Genomic DNA, 16,684 nt, shown 5'->3' with positions numbered 1-16,684 from the left:
AGTCTGCTCCCACCATCACCTCTCCCCATTTCCAGGAAAGCCCCCTGTAGAAGTCCCACCTCGGATTGTCTCAAGAGTCTCTGGCTGCTCAGCCCAGCCTGGCCCGGTGGCGTGCACAGGTGTAGAACCTACTCCAGCAAATAGTTATAAATAGCCCCTGTACCCACGACCTTGGCAGGGTGTGCCTGGCGTGGGTGCTGCAGATACTTGAGAAGGAGTATCTAAGCGTACTGTCCTCACTACATCAGGCCCAGAGCTGGCAAGGAGGGCACCTGGGAGCAGGTTCCACGTTCATGTGGGCCCACTGAGCTGAGGAACCTGTCCTGCGAACCGCACTCGGCAGGCCCAGGGCTGTAGGCCTGAGTGGCTATAGGTTTAAGGCATCTTTATGCCATACACTATGGGAGTGTGGCAACTCTGAGAGGAACCGGTAAGGGCTGGTGAAAGAGCAAAATAAGACTGCTTGCCTGCAGGATGGCTACCTTTGAGCCCAGCTCATTAGAGAGTCCCCCGAATGAGTTCGACTCCAAGTCACAGCGACCCTAGAACGGGTTTCCGAGACTTGTGGGAGCTGACAGCCTCGTCTTTCTCCCACGGAGTGGCTGGTGGGTTTGAACTGCTGACCTTGTGGTTAGCAGCCCGATGTGTATCTCGCAGTGCCACCCCCTCCCATTCCAGAGTCAGGGAGAGAGGAAGAGCAGGGCCCAGAGAGAACGTAGTAGAGCCCCAGCCCATCCTTAAATTCCTCAGTGAAGTGAAGCCCTCAGCCCCAGTGGGAACGCCCTGTGCTTGGAGACTGAATTTGAGCACCACCAGTGACGGACTGTAGCTGTACACCGTTCAGATGACCTCCTTTCTCATGGCTGAAATGGAATTGAGACTGTCTCCCTGGAAGTACCGGCTGAGGATTCCATGAGCAGGCTTTGTGAGGGTGTCTTGTCATTGTGGCATGAGCTGGAGGGACCTGACTAGGCTGTAACCAGGCACTGTTCACACAGATGTTCTGACTGACCCACCCTCTTTCTTTCCGGTGCAGACACGCCAGGCCCTCAGCCCCAGCCCATGGATCTACGGGTAGGCCAGCGGCCCCCGGTGGAGCCCACCCCGGAGCCCACACTGTTGGTACTGCAGCACTCCCAGCGTCTGCAGCACCACTTCTTTCTAGCGGGTCTGCAGCAACAGCAGCAGCAGCAGCAACACTCAGCGGAGCCCCTGAGGGTAAAGACAGACTCCCTGCCCCTCCCTACGGCCTCCCTAGACCCTCGTCTCAGCCGCTCACCCCTCTGCCCCTCCGGGAATGCCGGTTCTGTCCACAGCTCTCCATGGACACACAGATGCCTGAGCTACAGATGGGGCAGCAGGAACAAGAACTACGGCAGCTTCTCAATAAGGACAAAAGCAAGCGGAGTAAGGACAGCGACTGTGTGACTGGGGGCTGAGAAGGGGGCTGGGAGGGTCGCAGTGTGCTCTCCCTCTGCCTGCTGGGCTCTGCTTGGGAATGTGGGTGTGAGCTTCGATGGAAGGGTGGCACCTCGGGCTCGGCACTTACCTGTGGAGTTCTAGGGACACCTCGTACTGGGGCAGAGAATGTTCCAGGGAGCCAGTCCATCTGCCCACTCCAGCCTCCCCTTGATTCTCCTCCCCTGCAGGTGCCATAGCCAGCAGCGTGGTTAAGCAGAAGTTGGCGGAGGTGATTCTGAAGAAACAGCAGGCAGCCCTAGAGAGAACAGTCCATCCTAGTAGCCCGAGCATTCCCTACAGGTACCTCCATCTGCTCAAGTACCCCCCATCATGCCCCGTCCTCTCTAGATACCTGTAAGCACACACAGACTTATTTGCCCTCTTTGCATCCCCGGATGCTTCATCGAGCCTTCCTCTTTGCCTCTAAGCATAACGCCCCTCAAGCCCTACTAACACCAACATCTCTCCTGCGATTCTCTCGCCCTTCTCAATGAGCTCTTCCTCCTGATGGACTCATGAGCACATACACACTCTCTCACCACACAGCTAGCCAGCCTACTTTGTCCACACGAGTCCCTTTTCTACACCTTTCCCTAAACTCAAAAATGTTCTTAGAGCAGTTCCTGGCCTATGAGAAAGGAGTGCCCAGTATGTCTGGCCTCTCACCTGGAGTCCCTGAGTCCCTGGCCTCTATGCCTAGATCAGAGAGCTGCATAACGGATGGGTGGCCTGCTACTGCCACTTGGAGATGGCTCATTCCCACTGGCCTCACGCTGTTGTCATGGAGGCAGGCCCCAGGGCCCAGGCTCAGGAAGGAGCCTTGGGGTGGATGGATGTGATGTTCTGAGAGCACAGGGCAGGATGAGCTGGCCGCCCACCCTCTGAAGCAGCCCTGCCATTCACTCTGCAGAACTCTGGAGTCTTTGGAGACTGAAGGAGCTCCCCGCACTGTGCTCAGCAGTTTTCTGCCTCCTGTTCCCAGCCTGCCCTGTGATCCCCCTGAACACTTCCCCTTGCGTAAAACAGGTGAGTAAGACCCGAAAGGAGGGGGATCTCATTGGGGGAGTGTAGAGTGACTGGTGAGGGGTTCAAGGCCAGCCTGGGGAAGGCCAGCCAGCATGCTGTGGTTTTCTCTGCGAGCTCTGCCTTCTCTTGCCATCACCCAGAAGTGGTGACTGGTCTTGGGGATGGTAAAGGGCAGAGGGGAGCCGGTGGAGCCCGTAACACTGGTGCTCCCTGCAGTCTCTGAGCCCAACCTGAAGCTGCGCTACAAGCCTAAGAAGTCCCAGGAGCGGAGGAAGAATCCCATACAGCGGAAGGAGAGCTCCCCACCTAGTCTGCTGAGGAGGCCACCGGAGACCCTCGGGGGTGAGGGCCAACAGGGCGGGCCCGGCTAGTTGTACCCCTTTGAGGCTAGTCCCTTTCTCCCCTAGACAGGGGTTGCCTCCTCAGGGTCCTGTGTGCCGTCGTACAGGGTGTGGTCTACACAAAGCTTCCTGGCCAAGGGGCCGAGCTAGGGCTGAAACACAGCCATGCTCTGACTAAGCTGACAGTGTTTCAGGAGAAAGGGCACCTTTACAAAAATGGTCCAAAGGCACCTGTAGGCTGAGGGGCCTTCTGGGAAGAAAGGAGGAGACAGAGACTGCCCGCCCATGTAATGGGTGCCCTGCTGCCTACCCCTGGTTTCTGACTGCACATCCCTGGTCCTCCACCCCCCAGATTCGTCCCCCAGCAGCTGCAGCACGCCTGCATCAGGGTGCAGCTCCCCCAACGACAGTGAGCACGGTCCCAACCCCGTCCTGGGCTCTGAGGTAAGGGCTCGCCTGCTCTGGGCTCTCTGGGGCAGGTCTGGGGCTCAGCTCTGCTTCACTGGGGGTTCTGGGGAAGGCGTGCCCAGGGGTAGCAGTCTGGGAGCGGTGACCCCTCGCCCTGCTCCCCATGGCAGGCGCTCTTGGGCCAGCGGCTGCGGCTGCAGGAGACCTCTCTGGCTCCGTTCGCCTTGCCAACAGTGTCCTTACTGCCCGCAATCACACTGGGGCTGCCCGCCCCTGCCAGGGTGAGTGGCCGGGGCGCCCCTCTCCCCACTCCAGGCGCCTGCAGCTTGTTCCCCCGCAACTCCTTCCCCGCTCCACTTGTCCTCACTCACCTCTGCTGCTTGTCTCCCTCCTGCACCATCTTCCCATGTGACCCCTTCCTACCTCTTCCCCAGGCTGATGGGGACCGCAGGACTCATCCAACTTTGGTTCCCCGGGGGCCGGTCCTGGGGAGCTCTCATGCTCCCCTCTTCCTGCCCCCTGGCCTGGAGCCTGAGGTTGGAGGCACCTTGCCCTCTCGCTTGCAGCCCATTTTCCTCCTGGACCCCTCAGTCTCTCACGGTGAGTCCTCCTGCTCCTGGATAAAGAGCTTGGGCCCCTGCACCCAACTAAGAACCAAGCTTGGGGAGGGGCTTGTCTTCTCTGCCTGCTCTCCAGCCCCGGGCTCTTCTGAGTACCTCCCTGTTTTGTGCCCCCTAGCCCATACCCATGCTTCCGTCAGTACACCCCAGGCTCCTCCTTACGCCCCCACCCTGTTCTTTCTAGTGCCTGGGCTTGGGCATCTGCCTTTCCACTTGGCCCAGTCCTTACCAGCTACCAAGCGGTTCTCCGGGTCAGGCTTCCACTGGCCACTGAGATGGACCCGCTCAGAGCCCCTGCCCCCTAGCACCACCGCCCCCCCACCGCTCGGCCCCCTGCAGCCTCTCCCAGAGCAGCTCAAACATCATGTCCAGCTGATCGAGGTGAGGGAAACTGGGTAGAGAAGTTGGTAAGATGGTGTTTAACTGGGCTTCTGGCAGCTGTGAGAAGACAAGGGGGCCGAGGGAGGGCAGGACTCCAGAGGATGAGAGAGGGGATGTGGCTGGGGTCAGAGCTGTGAAGCAGCTGGCTGGAGTCTTCACTCGCCCCAGCCTGGCTGTTCATTCAGCTCAGGGATCTCTCTTTCCCAGAAGCCATCCAAGCCGGGTGAGAAGGCCCGACTACGGCAGATACCCTCCGCTGAAGACCTAAAGACCGATGGTGGGGGCATGGGGCAGGGGGGCGACGACAGCTTGGAACGCAGGGAGTCGAGCCAAGGGCAGCCAGAGGCCAGAGGCCCATTTCCTCTTCAGCAGCACCAGCAGGTATGGGAGTGCTTGCATGCCCCTTGGAGGGTGCATTGAGACAAGAGTGGGCAGGGAGGGAGGTGTGATACCAGTGCAGGGACAGCTCTGAGACCCATGGTTGCCCAACACGGATCCTTACATGTTTGATTCACACCAACACACACACACACACACGTGTATGTGTACACACAGACATCGACATGCATGAATGTGTATAAGCATGTGCATGCTCATATATACACACAAACACAAATATACATGAATGTGTGTAAACACACATGCACACACAAGCACACATTTGCACATATGCACACGCTCCAGAAACCTGCCAGTCTCAGGGTGAAGCTGTGTCCCCTTCCCAGCAGTGAGGCTGGCCTTTCAGGGAACCCTATCCACTCCTGCCTCTAACACTATCTCTGTGAGTGATGTCCCAGCCCTGGGATGGAGTGGGAAAGAGCCAGGCTCAAGCACTTCAATCCCATACTGCTTTCACTGTGTGAGTCAAGATGTGGTAACAACACACACCCAGACAGCAGCTTATGCAGCTCCCCATGCTCTTCTTGTTGTTAAGTGCCCTCGAGGTGGTTCCAACCATAGTGACCTGCTATATAAGGTTTCTGAGGAGCGGCTGGTGAGCTTGATCTGCCGACCTTGGGTTCAAACCAGCTTTGCAGTCCAGCGCATTAACCTACAGTGCCACACCAGGATTCCATGCTCTTGGGCAGTTGCAATTCTTGGAGACAAGGGATCCCTGGTCTGAGCTGGGTCTGAGGTCCCTCCCCTAGGCTCTGGATTTGGCGACCCAAGGGCCCAGGGTTGCGCCGGTGGACCTAGGTGGTCGTCTGTGATGCAGGCCTTTGGGGGCTGGTGGGAGCAAGGAGCTGAGAGGGTCAAAGGCAGAGTCTAGCAGTGAGGCATAACATCATAAGGTCTCACCCAGAAAGGAGGTCTGCCTGGAGCAGGACCCTGAGATTTTGGCAGCTGAGGCTCTCTGTGTCCCTCAGGTGTTCCTCTGGATGCAGCAGCAGCAGCAACAGCAGCGACTGGTGGGACGGCTGCCCCGGGGAGGCCCTGGGGGCTCTGTGCTGCTTCCCCTGGCCCACGGTGGACACCGGCCTCTGTCCAGGACTCAGTCTTCCCCAGCTGCGCCTGCCTCTCTGCCAGCCTCAGAGCCCACTAGTCAGACTCGTGTCCTTCCCAGCTCGGAGACCCCTGCTAGGACCCTGCCCTTTACCACAGGTAAGAGGAGAGTTAAGTGAGGCTGTGTGTGCCATGGTCCTATGCAGCAGGTAGGTGCACGGTTCTTTACCTTTCACAGATGAGGAGACTAAGGCTCAGGAAATCTAAGGTGACTAGCTGGTGGTCAGGCCTGGGAATTTGTGTTTCCTGACAACTAGTTCAGTATTGGTTACGAGGGATTGCTTTTTTAATTGCAAAACATGGTTCAAAAATATAATGGAAATTTGAAGAACATACAGAAAAGTGTAAGAATAAAATAGAAATCATCAACCAATGCCCACCACCCAGGGATACCAAACCAAACCTACTGCCATTGAGTTGGTTCTGATTCATAGTGACTCTATACGGGGTTTCTGAGACTAAATCTTTACTGGAGCAAACAGCCTCATCTTTCTCCTATGGAGTGACTAGTGGGTTTGACCACCCATCTTGCTGTGAGGAGCCCAATGCTTAACTCACAACATCATGCCAGGGACAAGACAACCCCTCTTACATTTTGCTATATTTCAACAAACTCTTTGCTCTAGCCATATGTAAAGGTATAAATACCATATTCACAGAAGTACATTTTACACATGATAGGAGCTATTCTTGATGTCATTTGTCCACAGAAACGTACATTTCTTAGTGTGTCCCACAGTATTTTATTTTTATCTTAACACTTCTTGTGAGTTGGACATTTAGAATATTCTTGATTATTCTTCGTTTTTATTTCTTTATACATTAATCTGTACTCATCCCTGGGCTTACTTCCCAAGGATCCATTTTAAGGAGTGGCATTCTGGAGTCAAATGGGCTGATGACGCTCGGTATTCTTTATGTCATGAAACTGGTCCCAGAAACGTCCAGGTGCTCAGTGCTCAGTGACCTCCACTAGTGGTATCTCCCCACCCTGTTCAGCGGCATGTTGAGCAGAAATAGTCACTGCCTGAAAACTGTTTCGGCCTTATCACATGGCCCAGTGTCCTTGTGGGGCTCTCCAGCTCTTGGTTTGGGGACTTCCCAGCAATTCTTTCTCCTGGTGGCCTCTGGGGTCATGGCGCCCAGGGTGAGACTTCTGACTTTGTTTTGTCTGAGCACTGGAAGACAGCCTAGATGAGTTGGATCACATTTGTCTCAGGAAGGTAGAGGCTGTGTGGTTCCTTGTTGGCTGTCGCAGTGCTGGTGTGTGTGTGTGTGTGTGAGGTTTTCTTAGGCTCCCTGCATCAGCCTTGGGGTGTGTGTGTGTGAGGTTTTCTGAGGCTCCCTGCATCAGCCTCAGGATGTGTGTGGGTGCTGGCTGTGGGGTGCCTTGGTGGACACTTTGTCCACATTGAATGCCGGGTGGGCTGGGACCCCTTTCCTGGCAGGCCTGGTGTATGACTCCGTGATGCTGAAGCACCAGTGCTCCTGTGGGGACAACAGCAGGCACCCAGAACATGCCGGCCGCATTCAGAGCATCTGGTCCCGGCTGCAGGAACGGGGGCTCCGGGGCCAGTGTGAGGTGAGGGGTTGGAGAGTGATGGAGGGGAAGGGGGCAGAGGGCTTGGGAGCCATGTGAGGTGAAGGGGCACGTGGGCCCAGTGGATAGTATGGACGGGAAGGGGCTTAGGAGCTGTGGTCCCTCACTCCCCTTCTTAGTGTCTCCGCGGTCGGAAGGCCTCCCAGGAGGAGCTACAGTCAGTCCACTCGGAGAGGCACGTGCTCCTCTATGGAACCAACCCCCTCAGCCGCCTCAAACTGGACAATGGGAAGCTGGCAGGTAGCTTTTCCCCCAGGTCCGGCTCTGTGTCCCGTGCTCTCACCACCACCCTCCCAGGTCCTCTCATCAGGGCCAGAGGTAAGAGGACTCCCCTTCTCACGGTTGGTCGGCCTTTCCCCACAGGGCTCCTGGAACAGCGGATGTCTGTGATGCTGCCCTGTGGTGGGGTTGGGGTAAGTGTGCCCCAGGGGTCCCAAGTGGGCATGGCCAAGGGCTCTCCAGGCTTCCTCCCTTCAGCTCTCCAGGCCCAGCTCTGCCTTCTTGTTCTGGGGCTTCTACCAGACTAGATAGACCAGGGAGTTTTCTCTGATGCCCACTGCTGTTGGGCAGCCATGCTGGTGTAGAAGCTCCTGTGGACAGTCTGTCCTTGCCCCACTGAGTCTTTTGAGTGTGGAGCTCAGCGCCTCTCACTCGGAAATGCCGAATCAGAGAGTGAAGCTGAGGCTTGCAAGCAGGGCCTTCCTTCCTCAGAGCCCTGTCTGGACATTGGCCCCAGATGGCTTTCTCTACTCTGGAGGGGTTTCCCAGGCTGCCTCAGGGCTATCCTCTGCATGGTCTTGCCTGTCCCAAGCCTTCACCACCCAGCTTGTCTTCCTCACTGTTTTGGGAGCGCCTTGCCTCCTCTGTAGCGCTCAAGTCCCCATCAAGATGTAGAAGCAGGGGATGGATCGAGTTCTGGAGGGAACATGGGAGCTACAGCTGGTGGGAGGGCTGTTTGGGAGCCAGCCAGTGCCCTATTCACAACTTCCCATTTCTTGCCACTTTCTGATTTTTCCAACTGTTGTTGCTTCTGTTTTCTCCTCCCTCCTCTCCCTCTCTGTCTTTCTCTCTCTCTCTCTTTCTCCAGCCTCTTGCGACTCTCTCTGCCTTCCTCGCCTCTCTTGGTCCGCCTCGCCCTTCCCATCTCCCCATCATGCCCCCCGGCCCCTCCCTAGCCTTGAGGCCCAGGGACTGGGTTTGGGGGGCCTCCCAGCCTGGGCTAGGGGCCCCGAGTGGAAGACAGTGGTGCAGACGGCCCCTCCAGCTCCGAACATCCCGCAGGGCCTGAGCAGAGTCAGCTGGGGCTTAAAACCCCCTCCCGGCCCAAACCCCAAGTCCCGCCCAGGTAACGCCATGCCCCCTCCCCCGAGTGGGGAGGCAGGCGTGATGCTGCCGGCAGAGTGCTGGCCACATATGGGCTGGTGCTGGGACTGAGGCTGGGATTGGGGGACACCGGAGGCCTTGCCTTGGGGCGGTGGGGCACTGGGGAGGCAGCATCGTCTGCCCAGCTCCCTGCCCCTGGGATTCTGGCCATGGGGTGGGCACTGCCCCATGGGCCCTGTGGGAGGCCCTGGATGATGCGGGTCCTGACTCTGACCCCACAGGTGGACAATGATACAATCTGGAATGAGCTGCACTCTTCCAATGCAGCCTGCTGGGCCGCAGGTAGTGTCACGGACCTCGCCTTCAAAGTGGCTTCCCGAGAGCTAAAGGTAGGGGTTGGGGTGGAAGTGGGCAGCCAGTGGAGGAGGCAGCAGGCTGGGACACTGGGGAAGGCCAGGCCCAAACCCCAAACAAAGCTGCCTGTGGCCAAAACTCTCATTCCTCTTGGTTAGGAAGGGAAATTGGGGGCTCTGGGAGCAGGGTGAGATCTGAACCCTAGGCTGTGTTTCTTGTGGGGAGTGAGTGAAACCACTGTGGCCCTTGACCCTTGGTCTCTAAACGATACAGGGCCTTGCTCATCCAGGGCTAGGAGGCATGCACACAACTTCTGTGGACCTCAGACATTACTCAGCCTTTGGGTTCCTCCTAGTGCCAACTTTAGACAAATGGGGATGGTGCGCAAGTTTGTTTGGGCTGGATACTTTAGAGGGACTTGTCCAGAGGTCCACTGTGAGAATCCCTGTTATAAGCTTATAGCCCAGAGTGGCCAGTGTCCTAAATGTCACAGATCCTTGGTGGAACTTTGCAGCCCTGGGAACAACTCCAAAGATCAGATAGGAAGCTTAGGAGGCAGTGAGTTTTATGTTAATGGAGGTGGGAGCAATTCCACAAGAAGGGGGAATGGTTGCATTTGAAGAATGTAATCAGTGTCACTAAATTGTACATGCAGAAATTGTGTATGTTCTGTGGTATCTATTTTCAACAGCAAAATGATTTTAAAGAAAAGAACACATTCCTAGTTTTAAAATCCTGGGTCTACCATTTACGTTATAGGAGACTTTGGACAAGCTGCTTAACCTGTCAAACCTTAGATTTTCCTTCACCTGTACACTGGAGATCATAATGTTCACCTCATGGAGATGCTGTGAGGGGCAGATCACGTTTACCTCAGAGAGCTGTTAGGAGAATGAAATGTGGCGTATCAAATGTGGTTAGCACAGTGCCATACACGTGGTTGTTGCTCAATCAACAGTAACTGTTGTTATTACCCGGTGATAGCAGGCCTGGCACAGGGCACACCATGGCAGGGTCTGTGTGCGTCCCGCCGGAAAGCAGCCTGAAGACTGGGGCTGAGTGGAGGGCACTTCAGATCCAGCCGGGGACACGGGCCTCAGTAGGCCTTCTCTCCGACGAGGTGCCGGTGGGTGGTGGGGGTTCTCACAGAAGTGGGTCAGAAGTCTGGCTGTTTGACAAGTGTTCTTTCTTTCTCCAGAACGGTTTTGCTGTGGTACGGCCCCCAGGACACCATGCAGACCATTCCACAGCCATGTAAGACCTAGGGGAGAGTTGGAGGGGATAGAGTGGGCTGGGTGTCCCGCCCTAAGGGTCTTCCTATGAGGACATTCTCTTTCCTTCTCTTGGGCTTGAGGAAGTGAGGGTATGGGACAAGAATGGCCTGGCAGGACCTCTCTCTCCTCCTTCCAGGGGCTTCTGCTTCTTCAACTCAGTGGCCATAGCCTGTCGGCAGCTGCAACAACAGGGCAAGGCCAGCAAGATCCTCATTGTGGACTGGGTAGGTCCTGGCTCCTAGCTCCCTCAGAGCAGAGAACCTTTGGGAGAAGCGACCCGAGCTCGGCATCAGAAGATGTGGTTCAGGTCCTAGTGCCGCGTTAGCCTCCCTGAACCTCCGTTTCTCCTGTGGAGAATGGGGTGAAGTTAATATCCAGCTCCCAGGGCCGTTGGGAAGCCCATAGGAGAAGGTGTTTGGGAAGCAACTCCTAGTATAGATGGGAGGTTTCATTTGAATGGTCTTTTGGGCTCTTTTGGCTTCTCTCATAAGAACTAGTATTTCTTGCATTTTCCCCGACAGGCCATAATGACAATAGTAGCAGATAACATCAGTATGCCACAAATGGCAGCTAGATGTATTTAATCCTGACTAAAAATTTGACCCTAACCCATTGTACCCGGGTGAGGGATTAAGTAGTCTGCACACAATCACATACCTAGGAAGTGGTTAAGACTGGGATCTGAACCAGCAGGCTAGTTCTAGAGTACATGCATTTACCGATTGAACCGTATCCCTTCAAGGAGCCCTGGTTGTGCTGTGAGTTAGGTGTTGGGCTGCTAACTGCAAGGTCAGCAGTTCAAACCCACTAGCCACTCGGTGGGAGAAAGATGAGGCTGTCTGTTCCCATGAAGATTTACAGTCTGGGAAGTCTGCTTTAGGGATGCTCAGAGTCAGAATCAACCATGCCGGTGGGGTTTATGTCCCTCTGAGGTGACAGCTGTCAACAGGGCATTTCTAAGAGGAAACTGAGATCAGTGGAGGAACTTTACATACTGGAACCAGTAGGTGATCTTGGGAGTAACTGAGTGCAGAACTCAATTCTTCCCAGGAGAGCTGGCCCTCAGAACTCTCACCAGCCTTGAAACTTGGCCAGCCGGCCCAACCTCCATCTCACTGTTTGGGGACCTTCCCTTACCCACCACCCATCTCCCTGCACAGGACGTCCACCACGGTAATGGCACCCAGCAGTCCTTCTACCAGGATCCCAGTGTGCTGTACATCTCTCTGCATCGCTATGATGATGGCAACTTCTTCCCAGGCAGTGGGGCCGTGAATGAGGTAGCTGCATGGCGGGGCCACATCTCCCAGCCCCACTGAATCTCCCTTCGGGCACACACTCGGCCTCTGTGACAGACAGCTGTGTGACCCTGGGAAGACTGCCTAGCTGCTCTGATTCTCAGGTTCCCCATTTGGAACATGAAGACACTGGGCAAGCTGGTCTTGCAGCTCTAACATCTTGAGATCCTGCTTCTGGAATCTTTTCTCTTCATGTCTCTCTTGTTGCTTGTTTTCTAGGTGGGGGCTGGCAGTGGCGAGGGCTTCAATGTCAATGTGGCCTGGACCGGAGGTCTAGATCCCCCCATGGGGGACCCTGAATACTTGGCAGCCTTCAGGTATGTGCTCTAGGGGACCAGAGGTGGTTTGGCTCAGTGAGGCCTCCCTCTCCTGCCCCATTTCCTAATAGCACCAGGTTGGAAGTACCTTGTCAAGTCTGTTCCAAACCAATGACTGAGCACTAGACCAGCCCACGGGTGGGGAAAGTTAGTTACTGGCCTCGAGGGGGTCTCCAGACTTGGAGGGAAGACAGGACACACACAAGAGTAGAAGAGTCAAAGGGTGTTTATTAAGTCTCACATTACCAAGAGCCAGGGTAGAACTGAGTTCTGGGTGTCGTGCAGGATAGAGTGGACAGAGTTAGCCCAAGAAGTCTGCCTGGAGGGGGAGAGGATGGACTGAGAGCAGGAGGAGAAGAACTTCAATTGATGGAGAAAGGAGAACAGATGATGTCCACCTGGGGGGGTTACCTCAAAATGCCTTTCCCGATCTCGGGTTCCGGCTCTGTGTCTATTTCATGCTGGAGTCCCTCCATGCCCTTTGTGACAAAATAATCCTGAAAATAGGTCTTCTAATATTTTTCTGGACATAGTCTCTGAAAGAGTCCATTCTTCAGGAATTGGGCTGGAGTCCCTGGTCTACAGGCTGTGCCTGTTAAGGACATACATGGCTGACCAGCCAAAGGCTAGGAGGTTGAAGGGATCCTGAGGGGATGAGAGTGTCTTGGAGTCCTAAGAATAGGGTACCTCACGTAAAGCTGTCGGGAGAGGACCTGCCATGTATATGCCAGGCAGGGCTGCACTCCCCTCCCCAGGCAGCCCTGACAGTGTGATGATCCCCCTTCTCCTCAAAACCTCACAGGACCATTGTGATGCCCATCGCCCGGGAGTTCTCTCCAGACTTGGTCTTGGTGTCGGCTGGGTTTGATGCTGCCGAGGGTCACCTGCCCCCACTGGGTGGCTATCACGTGTCTGCCAAATGTAAGCCAGGTGGCTGTAGGGAATGCGGGCCTAGCTGGGGTGGGAGCACTGCCAAGTCTCAATGGAAAGGTGACCTAGAGTGTGGGGACTGGCCTTGGGATCTGCATAGCTTAGGGCCTTCTTGTGACCAGGTCAGCTCCCCGTGGAGGACTTGAGCCAGTCAGACCCCTGGGGACTGCAGTTCATCAGGCCTCAGACAGGAAGCTTAGTCAGCCAACCTCTACCTCTAGACTGTGTTGGTCCCAGTTTGGGTTGGCTGCTCCTCCACGGGTCCTGGTGGGCTGAGAGAGGAAGTGATGTGGCTTAGTGACAAGACTAGGCTGGAGTTTCTGCCTCAGTTCCAGCCCTGGCCATGTTCCTTACTAGCTGCAGAACCTCGTGCAAGCCCCTTCACTTCTCTGAGTCTTGAATAAGGCATGATGTTATTGTTGGGTGCCATCAAGTTGATTTAACGCATACTGACCCCAGATGATGAAGGAGAACTGCCTTGTAGGGTTTCCTAAGCTGTAATCTTTATGGGAGAAGATTGCCAAGTCTTTCTCCCATGGAGCAGCTTGTGGGTGGGTTCAAATCGCCAGCCTTTTGATTAACAGTTATGTGTTTAAACTTTGCCTCTGGAGCTCCTCCAAGTGAGGCATACTGTACTCCCAGGGTTTTGCATGGGGCCCAATGAGAAAGTACTTGAATGTTATTTCTGAGGGAGAGATTGGGTCTGCCTCTCCTCCATGCCGGCCCTCCTGTTTCTCCCCACCCAACCTCCTAGGCTTTGGGTACATGACGCAGCAACTGATGAACCTGGCGGGAGGTGCAGTGGTGCTGGCCTTGGAAGGCGGCCATGACCTCACTGCCATCTGTGACGCCTCCGAGGCCTGTGTGGCTGCTCTCCTGGGCAAGAAGGTGAGCTGCCAGTCCTGCGTGTCTGTACCTGCAGGGCGGGGCAGCCAGGGCCTCCCAGCCAGGGCCCTCCTCGGTGCAGAGGGCTGGGGTGGCCAGACCTGGGGTGGGGTGGGCAAAGTCTCCTGACCTAGGCAGAAGGCCAGGGTCCTAGGGATGGGAGAGGGCTGGGCCTCTGGGTCCCTTGAGAGGCTAGTGGCTGAAGTACTCTTTTTTTAAAAAAACAAAACAAAAACTGTCTAAACAGTTGCTGCAAGAATAGTATGAGGGAGCTTCAAAAATTCCTGAAAAATTAGAATTTTCTAATGAACTTTCTGAAGCCCCTCATTTACAATAAGTGAAAAGCCACTAACATGCTAGAGTCCTGATAGTTGTTGGTCTTCTGTTTAAATACTTCACATAATTTCAAGTGTTTAGAATAAGTCTATATAGACTACACATATTTTGTGTTGTTGCCATTTCATGTTTTAATTACTTCACTTAATAAGCTAACTAATTAGTTTAATTAGTTAATTATTTAAAGTTTAATAAACTCCAGCTGAATTGGTTGTAGGTAAGTTAGTAATGACAAAACACCAGCTACCGGGAAAGCTGCTCTTCAGATCTGTTTGGGTTGGATCGCTGATGGACCGAAACTGTTAACAGAGTCAGTAGAGTTAAAACAAACACCTCAGTACTTAAGCGACATGACCAAGCTCAGCCCAAAGCTAGACTTTTGGCATTTCAGGTATTAAAATTGCTTTTTTAATTTCTCGAGAGCCACAAAACACGATGTGCACTTTTTCTGTAGGTGGAGCCCCTCTCCCAAGAAGGCTGGAAACAGAAACCCAACCTCAATGCTATCCGCTCCCTGGAAGCTGTGATCCGGGTTCACAGTGAGTGGGGAGCGGAAGCTGAGCCTGGTGTGAAGCAGCCCCACCCTCAGTCAGCCCTGAGGGAGCCTCAGGGCTCCACTCCTCCACCTGCCATGCTGCCAGGGCTTCCAACTCCACTGGCCAACCTCAGCTCTGCTGCTGGGAGTGCATCCTGTCAGCTACCCCTGCAGGGCTGCTGGGACAGCCTCCTGTAAACAGATACCCTTTCAGACCTCCAGATAGAGCCAGTCAGTCTCCTCAGGGGCGGGCCTGTTCTCACCTCTGTAGCCAGGCCAACAGCAGCACCCAGGCCTTGTTTGCCACAGGGGATCATGGGGGCTCGGCCTGCTTTGGGGCTGGGTCTTGGAACAACTCCCACAATTGGGAAGCACCTTACATTTTCTATCGTGCGCTTTCTGTGCATGATTTTGCTGGTTTACCAAAATGACTGAACCGAGTCCTCCTCGCAGCAAAGGCTCGGCAGGAACCCTGCGTAGTAAGACAGACTGGGGTTTGGTGCACAGTCCTCACACTGAGCCAGGTTCCGTGTCGGCTGTGTTCTCTAGACATCATTTCTTAACCACAGCGGGCTGGGATATTAGTCCCATGGTGTGGATGGGGCAGTGGAAGCCCAGCGAGGGTAGGCAGCTCGAGGAAGGGCTGTGGTCCTTTGTTCCCCATCTCACTCTCCCATGTGCTGGGCTGAGCATGGGGGCTACAGTTGAATGGGCTTCCGGGACTTGTGCTCCAGGAGGCCAGGCCTTGAGAATCTGTGAGGACGTAGACCCAGTCCACCAACATGGGTCCACAGTGCCCTTAGGGGATTGGGCACGAGGAAGTCTTTCAGCCAAGAAGGGTTTGAGAATGACTTGGGCACGTGTGAGGCCCCCTAGTGGTCATGTTGGATCTGCTCTGCTTGTTCCTTCAGGGTTCTGGGGGCTAAGTTGTGTTCAGCCCAGGCTGAAAAAACAACCACCACCCTCAGACCTGAACTTCCAGCCCTAGAGTTAGGACAAGGGTGCAGGTGTGGGATGGGTGGGGCGTGTCTCCCCCACCCTTTCTGACCTGGCTTCTTGTCCCAGGTAAATACTGGGGCTGCATGCAGCGCCTGGCTTCCTGTCCAGATGCCTGGGTGCCCAGAGGGCCAGGGAACGACCCAGAGGAAGTGGAGGCAGTGACTGCACTGGCATCTCTCTCTGTGGGCATCCTGGCTGAAGAGAGGTAATGCCAGGCCCTTGGCACTGGGCGGTCCCCAGCCCACGGCCCATAGCCTTCTTGGACTTGTCGACCAGAGCTGGGAGGGAAGCTCAGCTTTCCCCACCCTGTCCTTCCACAGGCCCTCAGAGCAGCTGGTGGAGGAGGAAGAACCTATGAATCTCTGAAGCTTCAGAACGGACCTGCCTGCCCACCCTTGACCTGTGGATCTGGTTCTTGTCTAACCTCTGGCAACAATGCCCACCCTCCAGGTCTTCAGAGATCCACTGGTGGGTGGTCAGCACCAGAGAACAGCCTGCCTTGCCAATACCCTAGGGAGCCATGAAGGCCTCTGGGCCTTGAGCGGGGACCAGAGAGGATCCTAAGAGAGGGCAGGCTGGGCAGCCCTACAGAACACTCCCCAGAGAATTCTGCCCCTCGAGGTCTAGGCCCTTGGTTGTGGCCCCATTCCTCAGGACTGGTTTTGTTGGGCCGACCTTTAACCACTATTTCTGGCTCCACAGACCTGGGACCTAACACACAGCCTCAGGCCCCACACAGAAATGTGAACTTGCCCTCAGTCAGGACAGTCCTTCCTGGGAGGGGCCAGGGGAGAGGCCCCTGGGGCGGGGGGGATGGGGCAGTCTAGGGTCCCTTATCCCTGAGTGTAGAGGGACTTTGTTTCCTACATGACCCTGGAAGTTTCTGCCTTCGGCCACTGGGCACTGAGATGAGTGAAGCTCCCTCAGAGCACTCTCTAGTCCCTGCCCCTGCCAGAGGTCACCCACCTCAGGGCCCTGGTGGAGTGGGCAGGTGCTCTCCAAGGTCTGCGCTTCCCAACTCTATGGTGCCAAACCTTTCATCTCCCCCTGGAAGCACAGCACAGCCCCCAGGGGCCCCTAGGTCACTTCCTCC

General features: G+C 55.4%; 1 protein-coding gene across 2 annotated transcripts; it reads left to right on the top strand.

Moving 5' to 3' along the window:
• The first annotated feature begins 1,038 nt into the window (after nt 1-1,038).
• On the top strand, nt 1,039-15,957 carry HDAC7 (histone deacetylase 7). 2 transcript variants are annotated; one of them, XM_006865333.1, is made up of 24 exons: nt 1,039-1,218; nt 1,317-1,407; nt 1,650-1,761; nt 2,372-2,487; nt 2,704-2,829; nt 3,181-3,272; nt 3,407-3,517; nt 3,671-3,836; nt 4,041-4,237; nt 4,445-4,618; nt 5,605-5,839; nt 7,189-7,322; nt 7,460-7,580; nt 7,704-7,753; nt 8,945-9,052; nt 10,216-10,271; nt 10,428-10,515; nt 11,452-11,571; nt 11,809-11,906; nt 12,709-12,827; nt 13,591-13,724; nt 14,512-14,596; nt 15,658-15,796; nt 15,912-15,957. In XM_006865333.1, exons 1-24 carry the CDS (start codon nt 1,063-1,065, stop codon nt 15,955-15,957), a joined length of 2,874 nt encoding a protein of 957 aa, XP_006865395.1. In that variant the 5' UTR covers nt 1,039-1,062. The 2 variants fall into 2 exon arrangements, with proteins under 2 accessions (XP_006865395.1, XP_006865396.1); XM_006865334.1 differs by lacking the exon at nt 3,407-3,517.
• Nucleotides 15,958-16,684: the final 727 nt, after the last annotated feature.

This window comes from Chrysochloris asiatica, unplaced genomic scaffold (assembly GCF_000296735.1).
Source record: "Chrysochloris asiatica unplaced genomic scaffold, ChrAsi1.0 scaffold00077, whole genome shotgun sequence".
Classification (NCBI taxonomy): domain Eukaryota; kingdom Metazoa; phylum Chordata; class Mammalia; order Afrosoricida; family Chrysochloridae; genus Chrysochloris; species Chrysochloris asiatica.
The sequence above is the reverse complement of the archived record's forward strand: the minus strand, read 5'-3'. Positions and strand labels throughout refer to the sequence as shown.

Coding starts and splice junctions, on each gene's coding strand:
- HDAC7 (XM_006865333.1), top strand. CDS start 1,063: ATGGATCTACGGGTAGGCCAGCGGCCCCCGGTGGAGCCCACCCCGGAG. Junction 2,830..3,180: donor GCCACCGGAGACCCTCGGGG/GTGAGGGCCAAC, acceptor TCCACCCCCCAG/ATTCGTCCCCCAGCAGCTGC. Junction 14,597..15,657: donor AGCTGTGATCCGGGTTCACA/GTGAGTGGGGAG, acceptor TTCTTGTCCCAG/GTAAATACTGGGGCTGCATG.